Below are 12,719 nucleotides of genomic sequence, written 5' to 3'. Positions count from 1 at the left end.
GAGAAGTGACACATTTTAAGCAATCATGAGACGCTTTTTACCCTGGTTCAATCTTACTTAAACCAAATGATGATTTTTTTTTTTTAATAGCTGTTCCTCAAGGAAACTCTTAAAGGAAGCAAGGTTGATGGCATTTTCTGCGCCAACAACTTCAGAGTTGAAAAATAATAAAGGAGTTCGACTATTTGATTTTTAGGGAGGAAATATTCCGTGAACCACAAAACCCCAGTGTGGTTCCCAGATACCAGGGCCGGTTTTGTGCCAGTCCCAGCAGAACATGGAGATGAGTATTGGCGGCTCTAAATTCTGGGACTGGCAGAGAGATCTCGGGGGGTTTGAGTCTCCATGGGGCAGACCCAGCGTGTGCAGCCCTGTCGTTGAAGCCGAAGTAGTTTTTGAGGTCAGAAGTTCCTTGTGCCGGCGGGTGCCATAGGGATGAGCTCCAGAGGGAGGTGGGCACCAAGGCAGAGCAGCCGGGTGCAGTGAACAGGAGATTTTTGTGTGAAGCCCTGAGGATAAGCACTGGTAAGCTCCTGCCCGCAAAATTCTTCTTCACATATGTAACATGTCCAATACAGACAGAAAATAACGCTGCTAACCGTATTTATTAGTTCAGAAGTTAAACTTGCTGCTGCTTACACACAAACTCACTACTATCTGTATTATACAGTGTAATTTGTCCTTCTGCTTACAGCTTAACTCTTTCATTTGTGGCTTTTTCTCTTTCAGGCCAAGCAGGCAATTCTAGAAATGGATGCCATACGTAAGTTGGTTCTTTTTCACTTTTGTTTTAAAAAAAATGAATGAAACCATTTTCAGAAGTTTGCCTATAACTGTTGGTTTCACCTGAGACGCAAGAAGCCCAAGGTGCTTATGTTCCTTGAATTACGACCTTGCTGGAAAACCCAAAATTGGGTGCAGATCCTGTGGACCTCTGTAGGCATTGGGCTGACTGATCTGCGGCCAGCAAGTTATGTCTCATGATGAGCAAGGAAGAGGCAGATAAGACCCTCTGTAAACACTGGCCGCTCTTTTTTGCCTACTCCACGCTGACTAAATGTATGCTCTTTCCTGTGTTGTAGCATAAACCCCTTCTGGCTAAGCACCCACTGAAGGGCTAGCAATAAGCAAACGCAGCTTGAAGAAGCACATAGCAGTGTTATGACTTCTTCGTGCTGGCCAACCTGCAGCTGGAGGATAGCGAGGCTGGTGCTTATGTCTCAGGAGTTTACCTGTGTGTGTCCCAGGAGCCAGCATCAGGAAGCCCACGTGATGCTGCTGTCTGCGCTCTGAGCGCGGTCCCGTCTGCACCGTCCCTGCTGTGGCATCTTCTGCTTGCTGCCTTTGCAGGCACAAGCGGCGTTGGCTCTTCACGGTGCTTTTGAAAAGAGAACAATAGTCCTACGATGTAAATGCTGAGGAAGTCTTGGAGTAAAGCAGGCTTGGTATTTATCTACACAGTTGTAGAAAATCGGTCAGGAAGGCTCTGACTGAGAAACTGGCAAACAAATGTGGTGACGGTGGGTAAATGTTGCTAGGTTAGCCGTCTGGAGCAAGGCACAGCTAAATGGGCAGAGCGTTTCCGTGGCGGGGTGGTTAACAGCTACCCTCCAGCTGCGTGTCTTGCTTGTCTTGCTTCAGGCGCTGATGACGTGCCACTCCATCAGTCATAAAGGGAGGATGGCTCTGCCTCCAAAGAGAGCTGCGAGGGGTGCGAAGTGGCCCCCTTGCCACCCTCTTATCCTGGTGCCTCTGCTTGTTCCACAGATCACCCGGGCTTCCACTATAGCCCCGAGGGAGAGACAAAATCATCGTACCAGCCTAAAGAAGGCACTGCTCCTCACAGAATGAGAAGGAAATCAGGTGAATAAACTCCTTTACCACCAAGATGACAGAACGAAAAAGCAGGATTGTTTAGGGTTGGGTGAGGCTGGGCACGTGGAATTGGTCTTTAACCTGCACACCACGCAGGTTTAATGTGGCACTGAATCTTTTGGATATGGATGGAGCATCTTATTGACCATTTGCTGTTTGTGTGATTATTTGTTTTTTTTATCCACTGTTTAATTTTATGAATATACGTTCCTAATGGTGGATGCGTAAAGAACAGTTGGTACTTTCTAATGGATAAAAGAATGCATACGCAGGAAGGCCAGTCACGTTATTTAAATCTGACATTCCTCCTCCCCCTCCCCCCAAATAACTACTGGTTCAGAAGTGATTCCATCCTGATGATGATAGGATTGTTACTTCTAAACATGATTACTATCTTTACCTGGTGTGGTGTCTGCCTGATGGATAACAGAGATTTGAGAGGTGGTTATGCTCACTTCAGGGTGTTTTTTTTTTCTCCTAGCTCAAACATACATCCACAGTTACTGTTCATTTCCTCTTGAAGCCACTACCAATGTCTGCGTAGTTGGGTGACTTTGTATTGCTGTCACTGTGTTCCCCTCTCCAGCTACTTAAAGACCTTTCCAGTTTGGAGTGTGGAACTTTGTCAATTGGAAATGACTTAAACAAGGTTCATGAGAGTAGTGGTGTAGTGATTTATCATACAGCAGCATTTGTGTCTGAAAAACAACCAAATTTTAATTACTTTTCAGGCATCTTCCTTTGTTTCTGAGGAGAAGGATTGCATTGGTGCTGCTTTACCTGTAAAAGGAATAATGAAAATACTGATCAAATGGCCTCCTATGTAACGTTCGGCTACTTACACTTTTAAAGCCCTGCTAAGCTGTTGGTACCTCATACATATTTCTAATAGGAAACTTCCAGCGGCTTAGAGCAATAACAGAGGTGACCAAGTCTTTTGAAAGCAGGACTCTTAATATGAGATAAAAATGTACATGTGCCTTGTTGTATGGAGGGCAGCTGCTATTGCATTAAGAAAAAGGTGTGTTCTTTGGTAACAGCTGTAGGTTTGACGCTTCAACAAATCCTTTTTTGTCAGGAAATTGGGTGATGAAGAAATGAAAAACTGGCTTCCTTGCATGGGCTCAGAAGCTTAAATTTTGATATCTGCGTTATAAAAAATTGGCCAAGATGCCCCTAACTTTCTTTGGGATGCTGGAATGCTTAAACATGTTGTTGTCTTTTTCAGAACCCTCATCTAGAGTCCATAAAGTTTTGAAGTCAAACGGTAAGCTACTTTGTCTACTGTTTATTGACCCAGTGCTTCTGCACTTTGTAGAACAAGTAAAAATGGACCTCTTCTCCTATAACTTTCCCTAAATACATGGTGGGGGGAGGAGGAGAATATGTGCAAAGAAACCAAAACGTTAGTGTTTAAATCTAATGTCTGCTTTTCCATGCTTGGGTTCTGGTCCTGTAAACATCCTAGCAACTGGCAACTGAACACACAGAGTCTCGGCCACTGTGAGTAGTTGCTCATACCGTATCAGTGTTGCAAACTCAGGGCCTCAGGTGGACCTGTGGTAAAGCTCACGCTGTGTCTGTTTTCTCAGAGACCCTATAGTCTGCTTGCTCAAGTGCTGCTGCATTTAACCCCCCTTTGGGAATTCATAATTGGGATATTAGTGTAGCGTTAAAACAGGCATAGACTGATGCCGTTTTGGTTGTTCACTTACGATGAAGTATATATTTCTGTTTGCAGATATAAGTCCAGATACGCAGAAGGTAAGCCAGTTCTTTTATTTCTTCGTTTAGCACATTCAAATGACTTAGAGGACTGTACTGTAGAATCTGTATCTTCTTGGTTGTGTAGATTTTAAGAATGGAAACAAACCCCTAAATGTTATTTAGTGTCTCCAATAAGATTACTGGAATGAAAGAAATAGAAATAAAGCTATTTCAGGAATTTCTAATAAAGAAAAAATGACTGATCCATATATTGTTGTACTTTATAATACAGTAGAATCAATTACTAATGCTATAGGTACTTAAAAATATCACTGTAATCATGGAAGTGCTGTGTATAAAGATAGTGTTTATTCTTCAGAACAAACTGTCTTTGCATTTATTAAATAAGACTGGAAAGTTTCAGCTTATTCTGAGATATGTATAGATAGATAGATAGATATAAGAAAAATCGTGATATGTGACCAAACAGAGCAGATACAGCTTAAGCAGATGGAAATGAGCATTTCTAATTTTTACATTTTCTATAAGAATTTGTAATGAAGTTCCAGTGCAGTTTGGAAGTCTCATGTTGAATTTCAGGTCCTAGGGTTTTATTTGGGATGGAATTTAAAGTGGAGGTGTGTGGAAGGTTTACAAACGGGGACCATTAGATATGACTTCACTGGGATGCCATAACACTGAAGCCCATGATTAGGGTGTGGGGTTTTGTATATTTTTTTTTTTTTCAGTCCTACATACTCAATGGGAAAATATTGATTGTTTTACTTATTTCTTTATAAATCTCATTTCAGTGCAGCTAACTGAACGTAGCTTAAACGTTGCTTATAAGTTAGATGTAAAAGAGTGTCTTACTGAAATACATAAACTTCTAATCAAGATTTTGTGGTGGTTTTTTTTAAGCGGATCAGTATTGAAGGAGCCCTGTTATCTCAAGCCACCAAACTAGGATCGAATGAAGCCCTGCTAAATTCTAGGAAGAAGGTTCCATTGGAAGCCAGTGGGCTGGAGAGCCAATTTCAAGAGTCCGTTGAGCCAGCCTACAGCAGCGATCAGGATGAAAATCTTCAGACTTCTGCTACGGAACAGATTGATGCTGATGATGAAGAAGAGTCTGAACAGGTAGGAAAAAGAGGGGAGAAAACAAAATCCTTTTTTCCTGGGGAGGAAGGAAGAGGGATTAAAATTGTCTGTAAAACAGCAAGGAGGCAGGAATGTGTTACAAGTGTTTGCAACTTTCTCTCCTTAGAAATATTTTTATTTAGACCTCGCACAACACTGTCTTGCATTTTAACAGAGAAGATGTAAATATTAGCCCCTATACAGAGGAAGCAATCCCCACTGCTTGAACAAGATTTTACTTCGTCCTTTGCAGTCCTCAAGCCAAGTTCTGACAGAAAGCTATTGCTTTTGCCTGTTGTGCACAATGGACTTTTCCTTGCTTCTCCAGCTGATGCCATGAAAGAAAGCTTTTCAGGCCACATGCAGAGACAGTGCCTTCAGGTCTCCAAAGCAAGGACTTGAATATTAAGACTCAGGCACTGCCACATGTGATGTGATGTTTCTTGACCTGTGAGCTGCTGGCAGTAGCTGGGAACATGTGAACTTTAATATGAGAAGCTGTGAGCAGGATTTCTGAAAATGAGAATCTTTACCTGTTACTGCTGTGCAGGTGGTAGTTTTCCCCACTCTGCATGTTTCCACACATATGTAGTACTGCTGAAAGTCTAAAACCCCAGCTTTGAAATGTGGCTGTGTTAACGAATCTAGATTTTCAGTTTGTTTGGTTTAGTTGATGCTGAGGTCATAACCTTGTGTGGTCCATTTATTTTATGAATTATCCAAAACCCATTATTGAAATTCTTTTTGAAGCTTACTGCACATTTCCTCTTTGAAATTACACTATTTGCATTGTAAATCTTTGATAAAATAGTATCTCATATCAGTGTAGTGCAGTGTCTTGTAATTCTCTCCCTTCCTGACAAGAGTAAGTACAAAAGAATGAGTAAGTGACAAAGGGTACCGCTATAAAAATGTATAATAGTAGCTTAGTGTTTAATCCTAGGTGTGGCAACAATACCTTCCCCCTGTTCCCACCATGCGTGCCCTTCGCTCTGAATTAGTTTGGACACGACCCAACACGTAACATTCTGGCCTTCTCTTTGTTGTGTTTTTTCTTTCTGGAAAGTTGGATGAGAGCATATTTTTTAGTTTCGACCTCTTTCTGGTTCTCAAGACTGCAAGTGACAGTGAGGCTATCTCCTCCCCTTTTTAAAACCAAATAAACCTTTGGAAATTGAATTTTTGTGTGACCGCCGCCTTCTGTTATAACTTTGGCTGCAAGATTAAGCCCTTTCCCTTGTCCAGTTTCTATGTATTCTTTTACATCTATATTTTTATACACAGATTCTTCCTTCAGCCTCTTTTGACAAGCTGTGTGGATTGATATGATTTAATTGGTTGTTGTAAGGAAAGTTTGTTAGGCTCTGAATCATTCTTGTGGCAGTGCTCTGACTACTCAGGAGCATTTTGTCCTCCCAGTGTGGATACCTGGCCTGCTCTAGCTGCTACTGATTCTTCTGAACAGGACTGTACAAAGAACTGTAGATTGTATTACCCCTCTCTTGCCATTTTCTTTTAAATCACAGGGAGTGCAGCAAAACTCACTGCAGAAATCGAAAGGGGGAAGAAAAAGACTTAATAGTCAAGCTGCTGAAAATGTTGAGAAACGGAGAAGTGTTAATCTCAACAAGTGTGAAATGCAGGTAGATAACTTTTTTTTTAACTGCTGTTTTGCTATGCATCATAGATATGTCAAATCTGTTTTTCTTAGGTAGACGGATAAGTTGTCTTCTGTTTATGTCGTGTATTAATATTCATATCATTGAAATATTCATCTGTATGGTGAAAGACTATTCTTTTTGGGGCAGGGGAAAAAAAAAAAAAACAAACCCAAAACAGCTAACCAAACCAATCAGCATTAACTTAAGCCAAAAGGAATTATCTTTCCCTCCCTTTCCCAGCCTCTGGCCAGGAACATCTGCAGCATCCTTCGTGTTAGTGTTAGCGGGCATGTGGCCTTGCTGTAAGTTAGATCTGCTAGCTGAGCTGGATGAAAACTTACTCCAAAAAGAAAATTAAATTTTCAGTGGCATGCGCTAGAGAGCATAACCTACCCTTTTTGCTAAGGTTATAGGCGAGGGGAAAGGGAGGAGAACAAAACTTTTGGCACAAGCCCAGAGTCAGATTAGCTTAATCCAACTGTGAAACTGCAGAGTTAGCATAAAAGGTTTAATCTAACTCCTGCCAAACAAATTTGCCTTTAATTACTCATGCATTAACGTAAGCCAGTGTCTTGTATTTGAAGTAAGATGTTATTAAATGCCGAGAGTGAGCTCTGAGCTAAGGTAAGGATTAGGAGGCAAAGCAGTCTGGCGTTGGCTCCCTGGCGAGGAGCCTGCTCACTGCCCATCTCCACCTGCCCCGGTGCCACGGGACACACTGGTGCCACGGCAGTTCTGTGAGTGGAGGGAATCGCTGTGTTATTGCAGGGGATAGGCTAATGTTACCTGTGTATTTCAAATCTCCACAGAGCTCCAAGGACCCTTCAGATGAAGAGTCAACCCAGTTGAACACCGATCTTCCGTTTCCCTGTGCAGCTAGACAGCCACAGTTGCCCAGACAATTCAGCACGCCCCAGAGCAACACGCTAATCATGAATATCCTGGGGGGAAGTACCTCTGTCAGAAACATCTGGACTGACCATCAGATCAGGCAGGCGTTGTTTCCCAGCCGGCGCCCGCCTTATGAGAATGAAGATGACGAAGACGATTACCAGATGTTTGTACCATCAGCGTCTACATCCAACACCAGTTCAGCTGTGGGTGGAGAAAGGAGGGGTTCTTCTGGGCGTCCATGCAGCTGGCACTTGGGGGTAGGGCATCAAAATGAGACTTCCAGCCCCACTCGTCACAAAATTGTTAGGCGGGCCAGTAGTGCTGGAGAAAGTAACACGTGTCTAGCCAGCGCAAAGTACAAAATAGGGGAGCGCGGTTCTCGAAGGGAGGCGAAAAGAGCAGAGGTGAGCGCTATGAATGCATATCCTGAATCTTCAGAGGAGCTGACCGTCGATGATATTGAACATGTTTATGATAATATAAGCTACGAAGACTTAAAGCTGATGGGTCTGACAAGAAGGGAGGAGACAGACCGTGGTCCCCGGAGATCTGCTAGAGACTCTCTCTACGAGGCCGAAAACAAAAGCAGCTTAGATTCACCCTCCAGAAAGAGGACAGCAAATCAAAACAGGGCCTCCATTTGTGCCAGTAGGGATGAAGTACTACTCAGTAGAGAAGCACCTACTTCAAGTTTGGATGAGCTCAGGATCGTTGAAGACAACGTCTATGACACCGTAGTGCTTCCAGAAACACCACTATTGAATTTTAAATGTGACCCCTTAAAGTGCTCTAAGAGGAGGAGTTTTCTGGGCTTGGAGAAAGACTTTTCATGTTGTGACAACCTACGGCAGTTTGTTTCTGAGGAGAGTCTCCAGTTCAGTGAAGACGAAAGTCCTTACCATCGTGTTCCCATCGACAATGACTATTTGAGCTTAGTAGATAGCTCCTCGAACTCGGATTCGCTGTCCCATAAGTCTGCAGCAGATAAACTCTCGGAGGAGGTGGACGAGATTTGGAATGACCTGGAGAACTACATCAAGAAGAATGAGGAAAAGACAAGAGACCGTCTCCTTGCAGCCTTTCCTGTTTGTAAAGATGATATGCAGGAAAGGCTGCATGCTGGTAGTACACCTGAACTGAGTAAAGATGTAGAGTACTCGCTGTCTACTCTCTCTCTGCCAGAAACTCCTGTTTTCCCTAAAACTGTGAAGCCCAGGGCTGCCACTGTAAGTGAGGCTAATCTCAGGCTTGAGGATGCTACACTGTGCAAGGAGAACGCTTTCATGAGTCTGAACAGATCTTCCTTCTCCAGTGAGATGCCTTTTGTAGATAGCCCATATGAATCTGCCAATAGCGTTCTGTCCAACACACATGCAGAGGGCGTGGAAAATGACCTGGCTGTCATGGATAAAACAAAGAACAGAGTTTTTATGATGGCAAGGCAGTACAGTCAAAAAATTAAGAAGGCTAACCAGCTTTTGAAAGTTAAAAGCCCAGAGCAGGAGCAGCCAGCTGGCAGACAACAGAAACTGAAACACAAAGATCTTGCGGCTATTCTGGAGGAGAAGAAACAAGGGGGTCCTGCTATTGGTATGTTAAAAATATTTCTGTACGGATGTATTTCTTTAGCAACTTTCAGTGATGTTTATGTACTGAACTGGAAGATGATTAATTTTCCCCTACTTGTTAGTTGAGTATCAGTATTGCATTTTCTGTGTTGCCACTGCAATGAGTTTTCTGTGACTGCTTCTAACATGAATAGTCCTTTATATCTCAATTCTTGTTGTTACTTGATAAAATTGGGAAGAAATAGCGGGGTAGTGTCAGGAAGGATCAATTCAGCTGAGCCTGGAAATAGAAATCATGCCTGAAGCACTATTGGCCTCTTTACAGACAAGCAGTTATTTCCTTTAACAGCGTGATCTTTAGAATTTGACTAAGAAGGTGTATTTTCAGGTAGGTTCACCCCCTAACAAGTCATGTACGTTTGTACAGGTACCGTCCACATTGTGCTTATAAGCATAAGGAATGGGGTCAGATAAGAAAGAGCTGGTGGTCGTGCTCTAACGAAAGTGCAATGTTGTGGATGTGCAACAGTTTTGGAACTGTTTTTGTCCATGTTGATTGAAACAAATGGGAGACATGGAGCCAGCGGACTCCACGAACTAGAGTGTCATTCTTGCCTTCTTATGGTATTTATAAAAGTCCCTAAATATCTTGTTTACCAGGCCGTTTTCAGAATGTTCTTTTCTATTTTAACATGAAAGCAGCAGTGTATTGTTGGAACGGTGTGCTGCATTGCATCCTCCGTGACCGTCCACTGTCGCAAGATATTTTATGCTGCTTTTTCTCAATACAATGTAGTGGAATGCAGTGCAGCACACGGCTCTTCCAGCCTCTGTTGTTCATGTTGCTTTGTTGAGGCTGAAGATACTGACACAGCTGTAAACTTTTCTCTTGACCAGTAACAAAGCATTGGGGGATTTTTAAATCTTCACACAACTCATTCGAATGGATTGCATGCCTCTGCTAAGTTAATTCTCTCTCCTTTCTAGGTGCCAGAATAGCTGAATATTCTCAGCTTTATGACCAAATCGTCTTTAGAGAAAGTTCACCTAAGGTCCAAAAGGAAGCCTGGGCCGCTCCTCAGGAGCTGTCAGCTGCGAGGTTTTCCACACCCGTGGCTGCGTCTCCTCCCCGTTCCCAGGCTGCCGGCGAATGCTCGAGAGCAGAAGATTGGCTTTTGCATTCTACGTACAGTAACGGTGAGCTGGCCGACTTCTCTCCGTGGCCTGAATCCCAAGACCCAAAGTCCAAGAGCTCGTATACAGAAGCTGGTACAAAAAGCAATTCAAGGCTGTTGCCGTCAGCTGGCTCGGTGCCTTCCCTTCAGATTTCTAACCGTTTGCATGTCCCGGCACAGAGGTGGAGTGCCATCATAAGCCAACCGAACAAAGAAAATTTAAATCAAGATCACATCTATAACTCCCTTGGGAGAAGAGTAAGCAATGTAAAACCACAGGCATACAGCAGGTCGCAGTCGTCTTCCTCAATTGTGGTCAACAGGTCTGGAGAATCGATCGTGTATCCTAATGAAACGGACAGGAAAAGGCTCCATTCGAATAGGAACTTCCGATTCAACAGCCATCAGACGCCAGGTGTTGCTTCGGGGTGTATGGGCCCTGATACGAGAAAGCAGATCCCTGAAAACTGTTCGGATATGATTCTGCAGGATTCTCAAAAGGTCCTGAGAGTGAACAGGGCCTCCCCTCTGACGGCACAGATGGCCACTCAGAACTATTTTTTGAATTTCAAAGATACTGAAGAAGGAGAAGGGGATGATGATGACTACGTTGAAATAAAGTCTGAAGATGAGGGATCTGACCTGGAGACTCCTCAGAACCAAACAAGGAAATTGGATCCTAAACTGCGTAGCTCAGACACTGCTCCTTCTGAAACGCTCTGCGGCAAAACCGTCTCTTGTACTCCTGCAAAGTCTGCCAGCAGCAAACACTCCCTTACCCCGTACCTGACTGCGTACAGTGATTCGGACAAACTGAACGACTACCTGTGGAGAGTACCGTCTCCTAATCAGCAGAATATTGTCCAGTCTTTAAGGGAGAAGTTTCAGTGTCTCAGTTCAAGTAGCTTTGCTTGATGCTTTCGGTAATTTCTCGCTGTACTGCCTCATCATGACATAGTATACAGTAGGACAATCAGTATATATCACTGGCATCATGTATTTCTGTGATAATACACCATCAGGCATTCTAACACAGTAATACTGTAAATAAATGTGAAATGTATCTTTTTTAAAATGGTTTTGAATCCTGGAAGCGAAAAAGGCTGCGTGCGCGCTGTCTGGTGTCTCGCTCCGTAGTGCAGGTGGACTTCTCATCTCCTGTTTAACCTTTGCATCTCTTCCCCTGTCAGATGTGATACCCTGTGATTCCTGCCATCGAACCAGGTATGATGCCACTTGATTCTTAAACCATTTTATTTCGTGGAAACCTTAGTATTTGGACTTTCGAGTTGGTGACCAGTGTTCTGCATCCAAAATACCCATGTGATTCCTCTGGTTATGGGAGCGTTTAGCCGAGCAGCTACTGCTGTGACTGTGCAGATTTCTGAGCAGGGTTCTGGTAATTACACCAACGTGCTACGTGTGCAATTACACATACTTTTTGCACGTTACTTTTCATCAGACAGATTCCAAGTGTATGGGACCAACGACTACACTACATTACTTTAGAACAGGCTTCCTATGTTTTTAACAAAATCTAGTCATAGTGCTTGTGAGCGATGCCAGACGGATAGCTCTGCTTCTGAAGCCTCGTCTACTTTCTGTAACCGCACAGCATGCAGAGGATGGGCAGCAGCAGCTTTTTATGTGAACCTGTGGATGTGACGGAGGACACTTTGGGCAGTCGAAGGGGAGCCTTGCTGCTTGTGAGGATGGCTGGAGCGGGTCTGGTACCTCCCGTGATGTGACAGGCAGGCAAAATTTGAGTGTCTTGCAGCTCAGAGCCCAGTGGCTGAAAGCTGCTGTGTGTGAGTTCGCGAAGTAGCTGGATGTTATAGGCAGTGGCCTGCAGGGTGTTTGTTTGAGTCCCAAAGTCGGTAACCCCAAGAGGGAGTGAGGCTTGGCCAGATGCTCGGGTGAACTGTTAATCACCGAGCACTGTTAATCACCCATTTGGCGATACTGCCGGTGGAGTGACAGGCTGCCTTCCGCAGGGAATGTGTCTCCTGTAATAGGAAATGACCCTTCCTGGCAGAGAGAGGTAAAATACGTGTTTTCTAAACCAACCAGGGCTGACTCTCATCCAATTTATGTACAGTAAAAGTAGCTTAAAAAATGAGAATACATTCCATTCTTTTGCAAGTAGTGTATAGAATAAATGCTGCCATTTAGAACAAGAACAGGCTGTCCGATACGATGCACATTTACTCCCCTTCGTCATCTCTGTTGCACAGCTTTGGATTCTGTTGCTTGAAAACATTGTACCTAAAGAAAGCCTAAATACGCCTACACCGATCTTGAGTGACTGTTTTTCTTTTTTGGTGCTTAAATTCTTCAGATTACATGGATAAAGCCAGTGCCGAGTTAAACATGTCGATAAATAAAGGAGTTTCATTGAAATACTGTTTTTACTACCCACGTATCGCTCCCCTCAGCTATGGAGCGCTGCACTTCCAGAACGGCCAACTATTGACTACGTTGGTTACCGGGAGGGAAACCTCAGGTGACCGGTGTGCAGCTCGTTACCTGTAGACTAAGATTTAAGGACTTGAGTTTGTTCAAATGGATTAAATTATTTACCGCACGTACCTTGGAGTGGCTGGGAGTTGTTATGTTGAGGGCTGGTTGGTCGTGGTCCTTAACCAGCAGGGTTACCGGTTACGGTCGGCACAGCCCCCGGGGTAGGACCCGCATCTTCT

At 43.7% G+C, this 12,719-nt stretch overlaps 1 protein-coding gene across 1 annotated transcript; it reads left to right on the top strand.

The window, feature by feature from the left end:
- The first annotated feature begins 277 nt into the window (after positions 1-277).
- On the top strand, positions 278-10,935 carry PLEKHG1 (pleckstrin homology domain containing, family G (with RhoGef domain) member 1). The gene is made up of 9 exons (XM_009707207.1): positions 278-400; positions 730-763; positions 1,768-1,863; positions 3,104-3,142; positions 3,617-3,639; positions 4,504-4,722; positions 6,249-6,365; positions 7,193-8,867; positions 9,833-10,935. Exons 1-9 carry the CDS (start codon positions 278-280, stop codon positions 10,933-10,935), a joined length of 3,429 nt encoding a protein of 1,142 aa, XP_009705509.1.
- The last annotated feature ends 1,784 nt before the right edge of the window (positions 10,936-12,719 follow it).

The sequence above is a fragment of the Cariama cristata genome, unplaced genomic scaffold, assembly GCF_000690535.1.
Source record: "Cariama cristata isolate BGI_N322 unplaced genomic scaffold, ASM69053v1 scaffold30319, whole genome shotgun sequence".
Taxonomy (NCBI): Eukaryota; Metazoa; Chordata; class Aves; order Cariamiformes; family Cariamidae; genus Cariama; species Cariama cristata.
This window is presented reverse-complemented; position numbering and strand designations above follow the sequence as displayed.